Source organism: Xiphias gladius, chromosome 18, assembly GCF_016859285.1.
Source record: "Xiphias gladius isolate SHS-SW01 ecotype Sanya breed wild chromosome 18, ASM1685928v1, whole genome shotgun sequence".
Lineage (NCBI taxonomy): Eukaryota > Metazoa > Chordata > Actinopteri > Istiophoriformes > Xiphiidae > Xiphias > Xiphias gladius.
This window is the reverse complement of record NC_053417.1, coordinates 19,817,678-19,837,501: the sequence shown is the minus strand read 5'-3', so window position 1 is coordinate 19,837,501 and position 19,824 is coordinate 19,817,678. Positions and strand designations below refer to the sequence as shown.

General features: G+C 42.6%; 2 protein-coding genes and 1 pseudogene across 3 annotated transcripts; 2 read left to right on the top strand and 1 right to left on the bottom strand.

Moving 5' to 3' along the window:
* Window positions 1-1,475: 1,475 nt before the first annotated feature.
* Window positions 1,476-5,637, top strand: LOC120803900. Its single transcript, XM_040152916.1, has 5 exons — window positions 1,476-1,560; window positions 3,349-3,543; window positions 4,426-4,573; window positions 5,002-5,157; window positions 5,280-5,637. The coding sequence occupies exons 1-5, from the start codon at window positions 1,476-1,478 to the stop codon at window positions 5,611-5,613; spliced, it is 918 nt and encodes a 305-aa protein (XP_040008850.1). The 3' UTR covers window positions 5,614-5,637.
* Window positions 5,638-6,025: 388 nt separating this feature from the next.
* On the top strand, window positions 6,026-12,064 carry LOC120803901 (caspase recruitment domain-containing protein 19-like). 2 transcript variants are annotated; one of them, XM_040152918.1, is made up of 6 exons: window positions 6,026-6,126; window positions 8,312-8,457; window positions 8,604-8,760; window positions 9,548-9,616; window positions 10,985-11,050; window positions 11,189-12,064. In XM_040152918.1, the coding sequence occupies exons 1-6, from the start codon at window positions 6,084-6,086 to the stop codon at window positions 11,302-11,304; spliced, it is 597 nt and encodes a 198-aa protein (XP_040008852.1). In that variant the 5' UTR covers window positions 6,026-6,083; the 3' UTR covers window positions 11,305-12,064. The 2 variants fall into 2 exon arrangements, with proteins under 2 accessions (XP_040008852.1, XP_040008853.1); XM_040152919.1 differs by lacking the exon at window positions 6,026-6,126 and adding an exon at window positions 7,379-7,728.
* Window positions 12,065-12,110: 46 nt separating this feature from the next.
* LOC120803902 overlaps window positions 12,111-19,824 on the bottom strand; it is a 31,701-nt pseudogene continuing 23,987 nt past the window's right edge.

Below are 19,824 nucleotides of genomic sequence, written 5' to 3'. Positions count from 1 at the left end.
CCCAAGTGTGAGCCCTCCGCAATTTAAGGGAGAGGTGAACATCCAGGGGTTTTGCTTGCTTTCAACTGTATCTCTTTATTAAAGTAAAGAGACTAGAAATAGTTCGTAAGTCTTTTAATCAGCTAATGCGTTCGTGAATTATGAGGGAAAACTGCTGTCTGAACAGAGGCTCCCAGTGTGGCGGAGGTGGTGTGCGGGGGTCTTGCTCAGGGGGACGGGGTGGACGCCACTCATCACCCACCGCAGGAGCAGTCTGACGCATGCTCAGAATGCCCAGTGGCATGAGACGGACAAAAGTGCTGCTTTTGGATGTGAATGCAAACTAAAAACAGGCACCTGTGTAGAGTTTGTATGTTTGTGTTTTGTGATGTATGGCGTACTTGCCAGCTTTAATGCGTTTTTTTTTCTCTGTTAAAGTGGAAAGAAAAACGAGACAGGACGTTTTGTTTTCCACACGACATTTTTTTTAAAAACGTGTGTGCTTCATCTATATTATCATCATCACATTTCCACGTAGCAAACGCCCATGGTCTCTCCTTTTTGTAAGGAAGCAACAGTCACAGCAATCTGCTCATGCCGATGTTGTCTGTCGACCGAGCAGTAAGACCCAGAAAGAGAAGTGAAAGAACTGACTTTTTCAACAGTCCAGGTGGAGTGACATTATGATGAAGAAACTTGAGGTCTGACGTTATACTTTCAACCGTATCCCGTGCACAGTACACCCCACCGAGATGTGCCCTGTGACGCGCAAACAGCACCGCCGGAGTCACTTCTCCTTTGCACTTCTTCGAGCTGCACAGCTGCACGGTGACCAACGGAGCCATGCCTGTCTCATAGGCCTCGTGTTTCCCTAAAGACGAGCTTTACGTCACTCACGGTGTGTGTTTTCCATATTCTAAACCCTGTCTGAGGCGACGCATCCCTGATAGGTGCGACATCCTCCCCACGGAGAGCGGGTGTGTTGCTGCCGTGGTAACTCATCGGCGTCCTGCCCACAGAGCGCAGCCCCGGTGTGCCGCTAGTCTTGACCCGGCGTAATCCACGAAGTCATGCTTCGGTCGACGAGGTCTCCGCCGATCACCGCGTCGCTCCTCGTGCTCTCGAGCGCTCATCCGCCTGCGCGACCGCGGGCACAAGCGCGCCGTCCGAGCCGGGCAGTGGAGTAAGCGAGTGCTGCGGCGAGGAGGCGTCGTGGGAGGACCTCTGTGGATGACAGAGCTGCGCGCTGGGAAGCGGAGAGAGGCGATCGTCAGCACACGGAGAAGCTCGAGCTCGACTCCGGCCACGGAATCCCGGCTTGTTCACCCCGAAGACCGTACCGGGCACAGAGGCACGCCGCCGCGCAGGCTCAGCAAAAAAAAATAAATAAATTAAATAAATTAAAATAAATAAAAAAATAAAATAAAATGAAAAAAATAAAAGAGCGGACCCAGGGCGGGGGGGAGGGAGGGGGCGCGCGTCTGTCTGTCACCACCATGTCAGCGGCAACAGCTTCAATAGCAGATGTGTCCGGGACTGATATTACCAAGAAAGATGACGGCCGTGACCGGAATCCCTCGGGTAAGACCGACGAAATAGCAAACCCAATGCTGTCTAATTTACACTCGAGTCGAGCGTGTGTGTTGTGTGTGTTGTTTGGCACTTTGCACTTATTTCAGTTGGAGTCCCAACACAATAAAAGGCCTGTGTATTAAGGGTTTTAAATGAACACGTTTTGTGAGAAGGCATATCTACAAGTTGTTCGCTTTATTCAGCTAAAAAAAAAAAAAAAAAGATCATTACAGCATTTAGTGAATGTTTGGTAGACCTTTATTTCCTCTAGGGGCTTGTAGTATTTGCTGTAATAGCAGTTTCCTAAAGATTGCTTAAGGATTAATAGTCAAGGTATATAATGTAATGACTTTTATTATTGATCTCGGTCTGCGTGCTCGATTCTGAGAAATATAAATCGCATTCCTGAATACATTTTACATCAGACAAAACCAGTCGTGTATTGTGTTGATGTCGGATTAGGGGACAGCTTTGCTGGAAATTCGGTGAACAGCACGAACACAGGCCCCTGTCAGGATTTTATTCGAAAAGAGAAAGAGAGAAAAACAAAGAGGAAATGAAACGGTGAGACAACACCAGACACTCCTCACACACCGATGCACAGCTCGGCATCTCAGACGCACGCTCACGCAGGCACACACACGCACACACACACACGCACACACACACACAGACACGCGCGCGCGCACATACAGCCGTTACATAAAAGTGATGCTCTCTGCTTATCGGCAATGAAGTGCGTACTTGTGTTACATAAACTTGAATTTAGTGAGCTAAGGCTAATGGTCTTCAGGGCAGTGGTTATCCCGGCTGAGTCTGGCCCGGTGTCATGGTAACATTTATACAGAAGCTTGTGTAATTCTTTACAAGGCAATGTGCACATACGTTATATTCCTTCTTTCTTTCTTTCTTTCTTTCTTTCTGTCAATCGAGCCACGAACTTTAGGCGTGATTTGGTGCCCCTTGTGGTGATACAAGTGCACCACATGTTTCTCCTGGAAATTCAGCCTCTCACACTTTTGGGTAGTTTCCTTCATTTAATAGTTACCAAGAGGAACACTGCAAAATCTCTTCTCTGTCACATCGTTTGTTTTTTTTTGTTTTTTTTTAGCGAAAACCAGGAGCAGGTTTCCCTGAGCAAACAAGCTTTTTTCTGACTTTTCCCGGACCCGAGCACATGATCCTTCCCAGTTCTTTGTGGAAATCACCGAATTGATGTTTTTGGGTTTACTCGCATTCCAGCAGCTTGTGTCATGATGAAGTGATGCTTACATTGTAGATTCACGGCGGGAGACTGCCGAGACCTGCCCTCCCCTAATGTGGGTGAGCACTGTGCTGTGCTGTATGATAACCAGCCGTTTAGCATGGCTCCAGATGCCTCTCGGGCCTTTTGTGTAATGATTTATCACATTTCCTGCTTCGAATACTGTTAGAATTCGATGCAGCGCAGCACCAGGGTGTTGTGCAGCCCTTAGGGGTTAAGCACTGATAGCTGTGGAATGACTGTCCCATTCCTGTCTCAATCTCATCTGCAGTGCTCCATTCTTCTTTGTTTTTCATACTGTTCACCTTGAATTGCTGTTGTGCTACTTGTGAATTCTGAGTTATCTGATTATCTCTAATAATACAAATTTCTTTTGAAAACACATTAATTATACTACACATTTATTCAAACTTTGGGTGGACTTTTGGAGATTAATGCACATCTAACATCCGCAACATAAGTCAGTCATGACCACTGTTTTTGTTGCACACAGTCTGATTTATCACCAACTGACCATCAGCTCTTCCTTTCAGGTCAGGCCCAGGCTCAGTGCACACCCATGCCACTGCCTGCCCTGGGCACCCAGAAGATCATCCAGGGCAATGGCACTAATGTGGGCACAGTGATATCCCTGCAGTGCCCAGCCAAACACAAACTGGTAGGAAGAGAGCTGACATGTGTCATGGGCCCCAACAGCACCCACTGGGAGGGGGAGACCTACTGTAAACGTAAGCGGAAACAGAGAACAGGAAACTTAGATCTTGAAATGACAGTTAATATAGACATAACGAGTAGGATTCTTCTACATATTGCCAGATGCATGTCACCTTATGAATCTAATTGTTCATACACTTTATAACCAAAATATGTTTGTGTGTGTGTGTATGTATATAAAATATTCCGAATGCTTTTACTGGGAAACTGCTGTGGGTGCAAAACCTCCCCTGAACTGCCTGTCTTCTCAATATTCTGAAGAGATGGAATATATATTAAACATTATGTGGTAGGCGTTGTGGCTGTGGTGGTAAGGTAGTATATTTGGCTTGGGAAAATGAAAGCTCTAAATTATGTGAGCAAGCGTTTGAGAGAAAAAAATGTTTTTGCTTGGGGATAAAGCTCATTTAAGGGGAATATTAATGCTAAGGCAGGTAGAGAGCAATCATTTCAAGCAGGTGCAGTATTAGACATTATTTTGATGAGTGAGTGGAAAAAGTCGGAGCAGGATCTCAATTATATTTCAGAATCTGTCATCATGGGGGAGAAGAAGCTGTTTGATGTGAAACTGAAAGAAATTAAAAATGGAATTTATGTTTTATTGTCCTTTCCAGGGGGAGCTGGCAAGTGCACTTTGTTGCAAAATTACTTTTTATTTCTTCCAGTCTCCTCTGGTTACACAATAATGAAAGACTTGTGATTTATAAGAGCTGTCCATATGGCTTTATCTATAAACCCTGAGAAAATTGATAGCATTTTTGTGGTATTTGAGTCTGGAAAGGACTTGTTATACGAAGATTTGCAGCGTCATGATTGGAGTTGTTTAATACGTTGAGTGCATGGCATGGAAATACAACTGGTAAATCAGTCAAAAGTCCTCCTATCTCTCACTCCAGCTCTGGGTCCCTATGAGGACTATGGTTTCCGTGTGGCTGTGCTGGCATCCATTGTAAGCTCAGCCATAATCCTCTTCATGTCCATGGCCTTCATCACCTGCTGTTTGCTCGACTGCATCAAAGAGGACAAACGGAAAAAGCAGGAGAGGTGAGTGAGAAACAAACAGGGATGGAAGCAGTACCAATACCACAATGTAAAAGTACTCTATTACAAGTAAAGGTCCTCATTTATTATTATATTATATTTTACAAGCTTATTATGCTTTTTATGTAAACTTTTAATCAGTAAAGTAACTAATAACTAGTGTCAAATAAATGTAGAGGAATAAAAATTACAATATTCCCCTCTGAAATGGAGGGAAGTATAAGTACAAAGAAACACAAAATGGAAATACTCAAGTACAAGTACTGTAAAACTGTACGTAAGTACAATACTTGAGTAAGTGTACTACGTTACTTTCCTTCACTAGAAGCAAAGGATGGAGAAAAACAAAGAAGAGAGTCAGTCAGTTGCCTGTGAGGCATTCACAAACTGAAATACTGACATGAAGTTTTGAATTGATTTTTTTAAACCAGGCAATGGCAATGGGAGGAGCGGCCCCAACATCAGGTGGACAACAGGTCTCGCTACAGCCATAAAGGCAGGAACAACAACAACAACACCCAGGAGAAGATGCTCTCTCTGTGGGACACCCACAACCCAGCCCTGTGTGACGGCATGCGAGCCTGCAGGTGAGACATGGGCTGACTTTAGCTTAAATGCTGAAGAGGGGGGGGGGGAATCCAGATGTCCCTGAACACATCCATACCAGCAGAAACATTTAAGAAACATCCTCCTGTCTTTTCCTCCACAGATGTCATCAGGTTTACGCCAATGGTCCCGTCTTCACATATGGCTGCACTGCTCTGCTTACTGCTCTACCTGGGCACAGCTATGACCAGTCCCTGTTGCCCCCAAACCCAGAACCCGCACAGATCTCTGGTCCCCCTCATTACCCCGGACCTCCTCCGTCCCCTCATCAAACGACGTTCCCAGGCCTGGTCCAGATCTCCGCAGCGGGGCCTGGTTCGGTGTGGCAGCATGGAAGACAGCAGAGCAGTTCGTCGGGAGTGAACCCGCCAACCACAGATGAGTCCAGGAATATAAACCCTGCCAAAGAACTTTCCATAAGGATTATATCAGTGTGAGGACAAACGACACAGGAGGTGAATGCCACCAGTCAAAAACATGTTTAATGAACATAATGTGTACAACAGTGTCAACTCTATCAATGAGGACTACAGGACGCAATAACTGTACATTCCTGCTCTTGTTGAAATTGTTAGGTGTGCAGTTCTGCACAGCATGAAGTGTCTGTAGGCATGCCGATCTGACGGACTCATGTGCCTTTTTGTAAACCGCAATGGTGCACTGCCCTCCGTCGGAAAAGGGCAGCCATTGCACTCTGAGGACCACAAACTCTGCGGGATGACGCCTCCTGCAGTTAGAAAAAAGGTCAAGGGGGGATTTCCTTGACCTCGACCGAGCTTAAATGAAATCGCTGCGGTGGGGCCGAGGGGTTAACGGGTAAAGTGTTTATGGGGACGTAGCTCACAACCCACTGAAGACGGCCGAGGAAGTCGCCTGAGAGACCCATGTCAGGGCGGGAAAGTCCATCATGCTGGAGGAGGACAAAGCACTGGAAAGCGCCGGACTGGCGTGTATGTAAATATCATTTCTAAGAGATGTAAATCGATTAAAGGTTTCTACTGGCAGCGAGTGAGACTGTATTGCAATGGAAAGAGGGCAATGCTGTACAATGTCCTTGTGAGGGAAGAATGCACATTTACAAGTCTGCTTGATTTTTGACTGTTCTGTGTAATGATGTCCTGTAGCTTATACACAAGAATGTCAAGAGAAAAGTGATTGTATTACTGTGAGGACAAAGGCAACATATTATTATTATAATTATTATCATTGTTGTTGTTGTTGCTAGGCTTAATGGATCGAGTTCAGCCATTAGTATATATATATATATATATATATATATATATAGAAGAAGGGAATGAAATAAAAATGATAAATGACACCCCTTTGGTTCAGTGTTTGCGACAGAGGGCTAAGCTGCCGCTGCTCTCGATAATCTGCTTTGTCAGTTCAGTCCACCGTCACGGTCTGCGGGCTGATAATCATCATGTGGCCCCGAGGACGGTCATGTGGCACCGGGCGGCGAAAGGGCGGCGCGGCGGTCGAGCGTGCTGATGTAACGGGCCAGCAGGGACCGTCACACCGTGGAGAACAGGAAGTTTGGTTGTTTTGTTTGTTTTTTTTTTTAACCCGGGGAGGCTATCGGCCGGTTGGGCAAGTCCTACACGCCGTTTGTTTGTCAGTATGACAGGTTTGTGACTCACGGGTAAGATGTTTTGTCTTGTTGCGGCCCCAGCTTACGGTAAACCCTGCGCGCTGACTTCCAGGACGCACGGGCTCGCCTGTCGCCCACAGCGCTTCGTGGTTGCGCCACTTGTTGCATAAAATTCACGGTGTGAAGTTCAGTCGTCGCTATAGCAGTATTAGTACTACTTATAACCAGCCTGAATTTTCTGTCCAAATATCCATCTAAAAATAAAACTGAAGCGGTTTGAGAGACGGGTCCATTTACATTCGGTTATTCAACGCCTTGTCGAGGGCCATTTTCGTCAGCCATTTATTCAAGACACGTCTGATTAAGCGCCTTCCCTTGTCAGACACATTCACATCTTGAGTTTCGTCTACGAACCAGGTTTTTCATAAAGAACTAGCTTATATCTGACACACTGGGATGAAGCAGTTTTATTTAATGTTGCTGAAACTGTACATTGCATAAATTCTTTACAGCAGGGTATTCACTGTGTTTAAAGATGTGGCAGCCTGTATTGTGTAGAGAAATTAAAAAAAAAAAAAAAAAAAGCACAGTGGAAAAACGTTACAGATCAGAGAAGAAGTGGATAATAAAACGTGACACCAGACTAACTGTTACACCAATTTCTTACCCCCGCAGCGAGGTTTGATAACTTCCCTGTGTGCTGCATCTCTACAGGCTGTTGTTCATCAGCTGCAAACACAAATTTAAACACAAATCCTAACGACAAATGCCAAACATAAAACTGCAAAGGCAAAGCTCAGCGACTACTGTAGAACCTCACCCAAGACTAACTGAAGAGACATTAGACTATCACCCTTTTGTCACAATGCCCCCTATTATCCAGTCTGCTCAGCAAGCTCACTGTTCAGCTACCTCAGTGTGGAGGATCCAGTTTTTAAAGCACCAGAGTGAGACATCGATGGTGAGTGGACAGAAAAAAAATGGGGTAATCGGTGTTGCTAAAAGGCACTACAATAAAATCAGGGATGTATCTTTTTGTACAAAATACAGCCTCAAACAATGACCATCGAATTAAACCAGCGCCTTTAACAGTCGACAAAGAACACAAGCTTCACCAAACGGGCATTTACTGCAGGCCTCTCAGGCATTCTATTGTAAGATCCTTCTGTGATTTATGCACACCATAACTCAGTACACATGTTACTCATACATTACAGTGACCTGATTTTAGTATTAGCATTAAGCTATTAAAGTGTGGCCAAATGGACAGTTTTGCAGCAAGTATAATCACCTTTTCTAAATGGAAGAATAAACCTCTTAGTAACTTATTTTCAGAGCAGGGCTGATGCCAAGACCAGCTTACAAAGAAACTACTTAAGAGTAGACATAAAATCTGCAGACCGCTAATTAGAGCTTTGCTGCGTTCTCTAAATGTACAGTGTCATAACCTGTTTCTGACCTTTCACAGGGTCTGGGATGTAGAAATCACTGTCTCATGCTTGTTTTTCTTCTTTAATGTTGTAATTTCTATCTTCCTTGACCAGACACTGACTGTTACCATGAGCAGCTCCAGAGGGATGCCCAGTTCCTATGCTCAGATCAGAGGATGGACACTGAACTTGTTGACAGACTTGTGCTTCAGCTGAACAGGATCTACCCCCAGATACTCAGTGACAAGGAAGCCCACAGGGTCACTTCAGATAATATATGGCAAAGATTAAAAAATAAAAAATAGTCATCATGTCCCCACTCTTGAATCTGCTTGTTTTGAATTGGAACAGAAACATATTGCACAGGTATGTGCAGTGATTCAATTCAGCATGTGTCTCTCTGCAGTTCAGGAACCTGACGATACCCACCAAGGTGCGGTTAGCTGAGCTGCTGAAGCACCTGCGTGGGAAGGGCGAGGAGGCATGTCACGAATTCTACAGGGGACTTCACATTCATGCCGAGGACGTCTACTCCAGCCTACCCACCAGAGTCAGAGAAAGAGGTAAAACACTGAGCAGGGTTTCCCAGGCATTTTAATGGCTAAAAATGACCAAGTTTAAATGCAGTCAGGGGAGAATACTCTTTATTGAAAAGATGTGGCCCTGCAGACTCACATCTGAATCTATTTTTTGGGATGTACTTTAATGCAGAAATACTTTAGTGCAATAGTTAAGTGGGGGCGATAAAATTGAGTGTACAGAGAAAATGTGAGCTGGTCTTACATAGGGCACACTAACTATAATGAAAAAAGTATCTCCTGGTAAATAAAAACAGGAAGTTTCCAAAAGTGTGTGTTAATCTGTAAGTATGTGGAATAGTCATACGCGATTGTTCAAACACATCATCTCGTGGGTTTCAGAAACTGTCTGGTCATCATTTCTAAAATTCTTGTGCACAATGTTGTTAAAGTAATTACACCGACGCATTATCAGGTGGTTTTTACCAGAAAGGCTTCTCTCTGCTTACACACAGCTGTGTTATCTTTTTTAAATACATCTATCTGTAAGTGCACCCCTTACTTATGCTTTTATGTGTTCAACGTTATGTTGTCCCACGTATTTTTAGTGAAATGGTAAATCACACTTGCAACTTCCCCAGTGTCCAATAATAGTGGACGCCCTGCTGTGTAATTGCCCTGCGTGGCCTTGTGTAGCTCTATCCTGTTTAGGATCCAGAGAGAAGCCAATGTGTTGCCTGGACTGCAGTTCAAGTTGTTGATCCAACACTTTACAGGCTGTTATTTAAAGCGTGGTGTTTACCCGTTAACCATTTTTCACTTTCTGTCCTAGAGATGGCAGACGCAAAATGGAATAACAATGTGGCAGTCCATCCAGAGCGATTTGTACTTAATGACAGAGGTAAATCTAATCAAGTATAGCAGTAGAGCTGATTACGGTAGAGCAATACATATGTTTTCTGTTTTTCATTTATATTTTTCAGTTAGATTGCAAATCTAGGAATTCGCTACTGGAGTGTTGCTGCTTAAAACTGCATTAAAAAGTGATTATGACATAAGCCTTAAATGAGATGAAGACAAAAATGGGCATTGTGGGGGTTTGTGTATGTATTCAGTGGCAGGAGCTCTTATGATGACATGCACAGTATCTTCATTTTCTTTGTGAAAACTGGGAAAGTAACTCTTAACTGACAGTAAACCCCTTCTTATGTAGGCATTGCCCTTGGAGGCTTAAACTTTTACGTTCCTTTATTCTGTTTATTAATTTTGTTGTTTTTTCATGTTCATTTTCAAAAGGCGATACAAATATAGTCAAGTCAAGTCAAACTTTATTTAAAGTGCCTTATCACACAAGGGGGTCTCAACACACTTTACAAAAAATTGTGTGAAAACAACAGAGAAACTAACAACCAATACAACTGAACAAAATTGGCATTGTATACTGACACAAACTGAAACTTATGGCTGGGTGTAAAGTTGGGAGTCATCTGTCAAAACAAAAGATATACTTAGGGAAATGGTAGACAGCAGTGCAATGTAGCTAAAAATGTATTGTTAATTGGCCAAAACAAGCCTTATATCTTTCTATTGACTCCACTTGGAGATGTTCAATTTGGCTATATGACTGCAAGGGTGTTTTTTTTTCTTTTTTTTTCTTACAGTTTGTGTGAGTGTGTGTCAGGGTGCCTCTGTACCCCTCACTGATCCTCGGATAAGCCCCTTAAGCCCAACTAAGCTTTGTTCTTCAGCAAACATGGTTGTCTGCTGAACCTTTTAACCCCCAGAATCAGAATGTGGGCCCCACTGCGCTGCGACACTCCACCATTCATCATCCCATTACATTCAGGGCTCTGACTTTGTGGGTCAGTTAAGCTCACGTGTACCCCAGATCCAAAACAGCTTCCTCTGTCCTGCATTCCTTTGAACAGTCAGGGGCACATCCACTGGGTCAAAGGTATGTCTGCAGGGAAATGGGTCATGTAGTGAGACACTGACTCCCAATCATACAAAGAAATGACGGTTTGTTTTGTCTGTGAACAACAAGACAACTGTGTTACCACAGGGCAGCTTTTGACTCATGACTCTTGCCATATACTAGTGTACATTTCAGTTTGCTTTTGTTATTTAGTTTTTTAGTTCATATCATTCATTCGGAAGATATTGACCCACTACTCACGTTTAGTATCCCTGTCTGCTGATCTGTGTATCTAGGTTTTTTTTATCTGATAGTCACTGATGAGAACCTTATCTCATCTATTTCCTTCGGCAGGGCCAATGTTCTTCCTGAGCTGTTTCAGTTTTGTAGTCGGTATTGCAATGCTCTACTATTACGGAGGTGAGTCATACAGAATGATGAAGACGTGGCCAGACTTATTTGTCCTTGGGAATTTGAAATTACTTTTCTAACATCAACAATTATCAGTATACAAAAGCATCCAAAGCCCTTCTAACTGTTGTGTCTTTCCATCCACAGAAGGTGAGACACTGAGATGTACTGGTCCGTTTCTTCACTGCTCTGCAGCAAGACTCAGTAAAGGTGCTAAAGATGTTTTAATTACCTATGCTGAGGTTGGAAGGCAGAAAAAATGAGGCTGTTAAGGTGCTGTGAATGCTTAACTAGCCCTGTGAGAAGAACAAGCGATGAAATTTGCCACTTTGCCGTGCCAAACTCATATATACTTTCATAGCTATGAGGTTTTTTTCTGAAATTGAACATTTTTAAGTACTAATTTAAGTAAACAAGTACTAACCGACATGTTTTTTTAATCATTGATATGAAATTAACACGACTCATTCTGTCAGTAATTCCCATAGCTGTAAGTGTAATGTAGTACTTGTGTGTATGAGTCTTGCCTGGATGTATTGTGTGTGCAGAGCCAATGATTCACGTCACATTTTCAGATAAAATGAAGCATAATATTACCTGACTATAACTGAGTAACTGCACAGCAACAACAGTGATTTTCTAATTACTCTGGCTGATTTGACCTCTGCTGTCAATTATGTGAGGTCCCCAAACTCCATGCACTAACAAGAATAACAAAAGGGTTACGCTGTCCAACCCTAACAGGTAGAAAAAAATACCTGCAGGATGAGGGAGGCGTCAGTCAACTGCAGCTTGTACACACCTGCACTGTCCTGAGAAGAGGTCTAATCTGGCATATTGGTGTGCAGGGGCTTTAACAATGTAACTTGAGTTTGACAGTGCTACGTACAGTTTCTAAGATGTGCGACAGATATTCTCGCCAGCTCACCCACTTTCAGTGCCTTCTAATACTGTGATAAACACACTTTTTAAAATCTACTGACTGAAGTGCACTATAACAGTGTTCAGCTTTTGCTCCAATAAAGAACAAACATTTTTGACATCACCTGGAGTTGCATCTTGTTTTTAATCTAGTATGACAAAGAACTGACAAAGACAGACAAAGAAATATGCGTAGAATGTATTAGCTTCATATATACTGTATGGTAATATACTGTATGGTATTGTATTCAAAGAGGAAATTGACAGAAATAACCAGTACAATGATTAGCTTTTCTAGTTTCCTGTCTGGGACTGTTAAGTCTAAGAAGTTTGTTTGCACCGTCAACATGAAATGGAGATGATGTTAAAAGATTTATCTCAGTCATTGAACTACATCAGTAAATGCACTAGAGGGCACCGCTCCCTTATTCGGTACATCAAAGTGAGAACCAAGGATGATGGAAAATGCTCTGGTGTGCTATAATAATGACAAAAGGGAGCAATAGACAGACTTCATTAATTAATGAGGACAATCAAACTGATTGAATGAGTAAAGTCAACTTCATTAAATGCTACATTAAATACTGCTTATTTGACTGCTCAAGAAAGACTTGTGTGCGGGATGGATGCTTTTCATACTCATTTGAAGCCCTTTCAAGCCTATAATAATGAATCAGTAGGAAAATGGCCACATCTAAGATGGTATATAAACTACAGCTCCGGAAGAGGGCTCAGGTGTCTGATCTCGGGAGATCTGCGGCAATAAGCAATGCTTATCCGTCTCTGTCTCCTCAGCAAAGAGAGAGCAACAGATGAGAGAGGGGAGCCGGAGAGAGAGAGAGAGGAAGGATGGGGAGGTGCTAAAGGCGGTTGGAAGTGTCACCAGGGTGATTGTTCAGTTTGAATACTGGCATCCACATTCCCACGAGAGAGAGCTATTATTAGTGCTGCTTCACAAGACCTAAAACTCCTCGTTGATCATCAGCATCCTTGACCTGTTTGACCTCCCACAGAGCCAGTTTGCTAAACTTCATGACTGGGATGGAGCCAGATATACATTATGTATATACTGTATATCAGTCTACAGATCTTGCCCGAGTGGAGCTTTGTGTGTCGTCGATCTGGCACTCGGCTCGTCTGGCTGTTTCCACGGTTACCAATGATAGTTGTGGAGGAGGAAAAGGATAAAATATTGACGTTGGCTTGTCATCTGAAAGGTGCTTTGTCACAATCACGTTGAAGAAATCATAGATACGAACATGAATATTCTTCAGGTATTTAGCAGATAATAATGCAAACAGAATGCTTATTCTTGTTTTAAGCAGCTGAACTGTACAAAATGAGCATTTGCTTGGGCTCTAATTGGGGTTTTAGTGACATAGCTGAAACACAGTCTAATTAAGGCTTACATTTTAACAAGCAGTTCTGCTGGGGTCTGTGCTGTGTTGACTCTGACGCACCAGCTGCTGTTGGTCCAGAGAACCAAGGAAACACCCCAGCTTTGCTCATAGCACAGGGAGTCATAGCACAACCAAACATTGTTATAATTGAATGTTAGGCCTGATGCCTGTGTTTGAGGGCAGTTGTGTCGGTAAGGTGAAAGCTGCGGAGTTGGGTCAGAGTTTTGAGTCAGATCAGGCACACCCAGCTCTGCATACATGTGCTCAGCAGACCCATCAAATGTCCTGGCCCGAGTTGTCTGGAAAAGCAGCATGACATCTTGTTTGAACGTCATCAGTGCGATTAAAAGTTGAAGCTTGTTCAGCTGTCAGCATCTGTGTGTTTGTGTGCGTGTGTTTGTGTGACTTATGCATTTATGTAAGGCCGGTGCTTGGGGTCACTCTCGGGCAGCGAAGGAGACAGACAGTGTGAGGTCACATGTGCCTGATTGCTGTTGTCTCCACTTTCCTGTTTGTCCACTAGCAACAAATGTCTTATTGTTTACACACCAGACCCCTTTGTCAATTTGGCTGTTTCTCTCTTGTTCACTGACTTGTTTTAGCTTGCAGCAATGTAGGACAATGATTTTCTACTAAAAGAAAAGTGGTTAGATTCCATCTGAGTTGTTTTCTGGTGGAAATTTCTCTGTGAGCCTGGAGAGGTCAATGTGTTTGTAGGTCAGGTAGGGGATTGTGAAGGTCAGGAGAGGAGAGGACAAAAAATATGCTGACTACATGAATGTCTATAGGAACAAACTGCACAAGGCAAGAGAGAAAATACCTGTTTGAATACAGAGAGAGGAGCAGAGAAAGAGGGTAAAAATACAGAATCTATGTGACTAGTGTGTTCTTGGTCAGTCGCTGTGGTTTGGTCGGTGGACTCCAAAGGCTGCGATGAAGATGTTGACTACCAGGATGTTAAAAACCAGGTCTGTGGCCAAGTTTTCCATAGTGTTCAGCCTCCAATGCTTTTGCTCATCATTCAGGTTCCATTGAACTGTGGACAAAGCCAGGAAACCAACTTAAAGAACCCACAAACACAAACTTAATGAATGTCTAATAAAACACCAGCAATCTACTTTATTCTGGGACTCAAGCCAACTCATTATGACCAACGGATTTACCGTCATCCAAAAAATCCATATATACTTAATTCTGGCTTCAGAGAGCTCACATGTCCATGAGTGATCCCATAAAAATGCAGGGTATCAAATGTTTAATTTTTACAAGGGAACATGAAGATGAAGGAGTAATATGATTCAGTTTTTCACTCATCAGGTAGCTGTTGGAACCACAGATGAGTGGGACAAAAAACTCTTTCATGCCATGTCAATGAAACACAAAACCATTTTGGGTACCACTTTCCAATAAGGCACCATTTATAAATGGTTTATAAGCTGCAAGTAATGTCTCTAATTAATCATATAGTAATGCTTCATAGGTGAGATCAAATCCATTCATGACTCGCCCGGTGGATGTTTTTCCACTCACCTTTGGGAAAAGCAATGCAGGGCCTCTGGACCAAATCCATTTATAAACAGCTTATTAACATTTATAACTACAGACTTCATGGATTATTGCAAAACCATTTATTAGTGATTTTAGTAACATTACAGGCGACTGACTATGTTTGCTCATGGTCTATTATAAATTGAGAAACCCATTAGTCTTTATTAATGGATTTGTAACATATAAAACTGCATACAAGATGCTTTATTAGACAGTGGGAAACATGGTACCCTTTAACTATGACTTACTAACATTTAGAAGTGCAGACTTGATGCGTCGGATGGGCCTCCCTAATGTATTTAAAAGCTAGCAAAGTTTCATGCTGGAGGAAGACTTTCCACCTGGCAACCCAACAGTTGTTATTACTGATGGTTTATAACTGATCTGTAAAGCATTGGTAAACAATTTATTAACCATTAACAGAGTCATTTATTACCGATTTGAAAACCTTTATAAATGATACCTTATCAGAAAGTGGCACTGTATATTTTTAAGTAAAAACTGTTGTTTTGTTTTTTGTTTGTTATTTTTTGTTTTGTTTTTTTAAAATATAATCATTGTAAAATATGATTTCAATTTGATGAACAACTAAATAGCATTTTTCATGAACATCTACAAAACGCTAACCTTTTATTAAATAACATATATCACAAACTTAATGACAAAATATATTTAATAAAATCTTTCTAATTTAAATCAGTTCAATTCAAAAATATTTTCCCCTCAAGGGGCAATTTGAGGCAGGCAAGTTTCCAAAAATACACACCTAAAAATAATCTAGAGATACAAAATAGCATAATGTAGGAAAAAAAAGTTGATATGATAATGTAAAAAAAAGGTTGAAATACACAACTTAAATGATACGTGTTAATTGAAATGTACACTTTAGTGACTACATGGCAAGTATAGTTGCCTTCTCACCTGTGGTGCCATTAACGCATAAAGTGTCTTTACTTCCTATTAAAAATCCAAGTACTTGTGATTTTAGGCATCAGTCTAACATTGTGGATTCAGTAATGTTACGCAAGCAAAGACAACAAGTATCTGATTCAACGCACACAAAAAGAACAATACAGGGAAGAGAGAAACTGATCAAGGGAAGCTTGGATTTCCTGTATAACACTGCTTCATTTCATGCGTGCTTTTTTAACGACTTAATCTAAACAAACTGACTTAAAAACAACTAATCCATGTTGTAATAAGTGATTGTTATGTACTAATCAAAGCTGTCATAAGCCATAAGTATCCATTATTCATTGGGAAGTCCCTGTTATTACAGGGAATTGCCTAAGAATAATGTTAAAATCACGTTGTTTTCAGGGAAATGTGTGTATATGTGTGTGTGTCTGTGTGTGTGTGTGTGTGTTTGTGTGTGTGTGTGTGTGAGTGCTTGTAGGAGGGAGTATCCAGTAGCTGTGATTCACAGGCACATGTTATGTGTACGTGCGTGTATGTGTACATTTGTTGAATATGACCAAAGGTTAAATGGTGTATGGACCCCACCTAGCTGTGTGTTGGTGTGTGTGTGTGTGTGTGTGTGTGTGTGTGTGTATATATGTGTGTGTGTGTGTGTGTGTGTGTGTGTCTGATCTGCCTTGAGTGGGTTGAGATTGGTGGGTGTGTGGGGTGTGGGGGTTGGAGGGGGGGTGGTATGTAGGCCACTCACATCACGCACCACTGGCTCCATTAGACAGAGCTGGATCCACGGGGTAGCGAGGGTAGAATGGGGGGGGGGGGGGGGCAGAGAGGGTAGCGGGGTTCAGAACAGTCAAAGAAAATGAAGGAAAAGGAATGAAAAGAGCAATTGGAACGAGATGTGTTTGATATTCTGGTGGAGACAAGGGGGAGGTTGTTGGGGGGCCAGTGGAGTCAGAGGATTTGGTCGATGGAGGGGGGTCAGAGGGGACAGGCATTCAAAACTGTGTGATGCCTCTCACATGCTGACCAGACTTCTTTCTAACACGTGATCCTTTAAAATGCATAGCAAATCTTGTCTAACAGTTCATTATGACTGATTATAGTAATGATAATTAATAAGTTATCATATAAATATATAAAAAGATTGGTTTAAGTAAAAGTGAAACTAAACCAAACATTCGTGGGGGTGTGTCCTAAAATATATGATTCATAATTGATTATTATTGTGTATTATTGAAAGAGGAGAGAGATGTGGTGGTGGTTATGTATCAGGTATGGGGAGGACACTGACTCCTCCTGCTGGAGCTGAGATGAATCAGTTTGATCTGGCTAAAGTTCACTGACCTGCTGTTCACTCTGTCAGAGGAAAATGAACTGCAGTCTAGCCTGCACTGGTGCATCTCCTCCTAACTCCTCTTCCCATCTTAATGGACCTGTTTTTTCTAAGGTCCAGGTGTGGCTGTTAAAAGCAGACTTCGCCGAGTTGGATCTTTGGATGTGTGAATATCTGGCACATTTATATTTAGTTTGTTCTCTTTTTTGCCATTTCTGTTTACTCCAAGACATGTACAATGACACGTGGTGACACGTTTACACACACATACACAACAGAGAGAGAAAAAAAACAAAACCTCCCTCCCTTCCCTTGACTCCCACAAGTGCTGACAGCAGCACTAAAACCAAGAGAACTCTGACCTGGAGTCAGGCCTGGTTGCCATGGTTACAGCTAGAGACCAGCAGGTAATGGGTTGTTTGTCGGGAGTCAGTGGACTTGACATTGGTGAGGGGGGGTGCAATGTAGGTCAAAAAGTGGCATCTGGTAGGCCTCAGTCTTGCTTAAGGACAGTATGGAGGGGGATGAAACACAAGGGCAAGTGAAGGTTGAGAGGTGTGAAGCGTGCCAGACAACAAAGACGCCTCTGGTATAACTAAGGGCTCTGGCTCTGTTTAATTTCTCGCCTATGAAGATAAGCACGAGCCCGCCTGTGACCTGCAGTCAGAGGGAGATGCTGAGCAGGGAGACGATGGGGGTATAAAAGGAAAAGTTTGGTCCCTGCTCCAGCGAAGCCATTGGCTGGGAGCCGTTGGCCATCAGTAGAGCCACGTCCAGCATGCTGTCAGCTGCACTCTTCTTATTGCCACAGTGGTTCATGTTCAGTGGAGCTGGGACGCTGGGCCAAGCATCTGGATGAGAGGCCTTGGGAAAGAAGAAAGTAATTGGCACAGAGATCAGGTTTATGGCTTTAACATGATGCCTAGAAGAAGAATGCCTAGAAATAAACAGAAAGGCTGCGTTTTGTTCTCCCAATAGAGCAACAAGGTAGCATGTTGATGAGACTAACAGTAATTTTGTGCTTCCTGCGCATTGATGTTGAGGATGTGGTTATCGTTCTGACCTAATTAGCACCACGAGCAGCTATTACAGAAGAGTGACCTTTGAAAACAGAGCCATTAGCACAGCAAAGACATACTGACACACTGGTAACAGACCCATTAAACGGTGGTGAACATGAACAAGTCAGCATGTGCAGTCTCCAAGACTTCCCACTACCTACGGTTTTGAATGATTGCATCAGTCTGCACTTTTTCTAGTTCTTTGCAAACGCCAAATCTTATACTGCATGTGTTGCTGAGAGCTGCACTCTCAGCCCCCTTATACTATCTTTTGACTTTTCGAAACCAGAGCAGTGTGTGTGTCCGTCTTGTGTTTGTAAACATACTAGTAGTGAGTGACACTGTGAGCCTTCATTCATATCCTGCTCATATCCCTGTCTCTCGAAGCAGGATGGCAGTTACCTGGATAACCTGAGTAAAAGGTACTTCATTAATCCTGGTTTCTGTGACAAGCTCTTTTTCTGAGTACCAACATTTTACTTATATATCAAACAGCTAATGACATGCACTAAAAACCACACACACACACCATACATTATTCATTATATGACATACGCTACACAGCAGAGACTTAGAAAGGAGGACAGTAATGCAGCGAGATACTTTCTATGAGCGATCAACAGGTGGTGACCAAAAGTATTTAAGGAAAATAAGTCTTAATTTTAAGGTGATCTATCACCTATTGATTCTTGTGTGGGTAATGATTAATTAACAAAAGATTAGCTAAGATTTGTGTGTGTGTCAACTCCATCCCAGTGGACTCTGTACCATAAAGAGAAAAACATGCAGCAGGCCAGCAGGTGTTGGATAAACAGTCCGCTTGTTGAATGATCACAAATAACTCTTTTATAATGATGAACATACAGTGCATCTTCTTTTGGAGCACTGTTGATGAACATCCACTTGTCTGGCTATCACTTGAGCACCATCACCGAAAATTTGGTCATGTCAGGGCCAAAAAAATGTTTCGTTCTCTGTGAACATGAAATAATCAGCAGTGCTCGCAGTCTTTCTCCTCAACAAGCCTCCCCTTTTTCTAAAAACATGCCCCTGCAGCTGCTGAAAGCATAGTTTGTCAGAGATTAACCAAACCACAGAGCTGGTATGAACTGTCTTCCCTCTGCTCAAGGGATAGAGACAAAAGAGAGAGAAGAAGAGCTGAACCCTCTAATTTGCTAGGGGGTAGGCTACAGCTGAATTACAATGTCTTTAGAAGATTCACAACAATAAACTGGCGTAGTTAAGTCGATGTATGAGGGGGAAGTACAAACTCTACCATAGGTGTGGTCATGGGGGTTGAAGAAGAACTAAAACTCGGGTTGGAGTAATTATTTTGATGAGGTTTTTTTTCTTATGAACTCTGCAGAGCGATCCTTACAGCATCCAGCAAACCTTCAAAAAATGTCTCTGTGGGCTTTCTTCAAATTCTTTTCAGTCGGAGCCATAATGCTCCGTGGTGCAACTCATATTAAACAGCCCTTCAAAAGATGTTTCCCTACATTCCATGGGAAAGGCAACGTGGTGTGGTGTAGTACCCTTGTGACTGTGATTTGTGCCAAACGCCACAAATGACACACTGTCATGACCTGTCGGGGTCAGCCC

Excerpts from the sequence above, each read along its gene's own strand:
- LOC120803901 (XM_040152918.1), top strand. The coding sequence starts at position 6,084 with ATGCTGGAGGAGGACAAAGCACTGGAAAGCGCCGGACTGGCGT. Across the intron at positions 6,127-8,311 it reads GGAAAGCGCCGGACTGGCGT|ACACTGACTGTTACCATGAG; the intron begins GTATGTAAATAT and ends TTCCTTGACCAG. Across the intron at positions 8,761-9,547 it reads CACCAGAGTCAGAGAAAGAG|AGATGGCAGACGCAAAATGG; the intron begins GTAAAACACTGA and ends TTTCTGTCCTAG.
- LOC120803900 (XM_040152916.1), top strand. The coding sequence starts at position 1,476 with ATGTCAGCGGCAACAGCTTCAATAGCAGATGTGTCCGGGACTGATATT. Across the intron at positions 3,544-4,425 it reads GGGGGAGACCTACTGTAAAC|CTCTGGGTCCCTATGAGGAC; the intron begins GTAAGCGGAAAC and ends CTCTCACTCCAG. Across the intron at positions 4,574-5,001 it reads AAACGGAAAAAGCAGGAGAG|GCAATGGCAATGGGAGGAGC; the intron begins GTGAGTGAGAAA and ends TTTTTAAACCAG.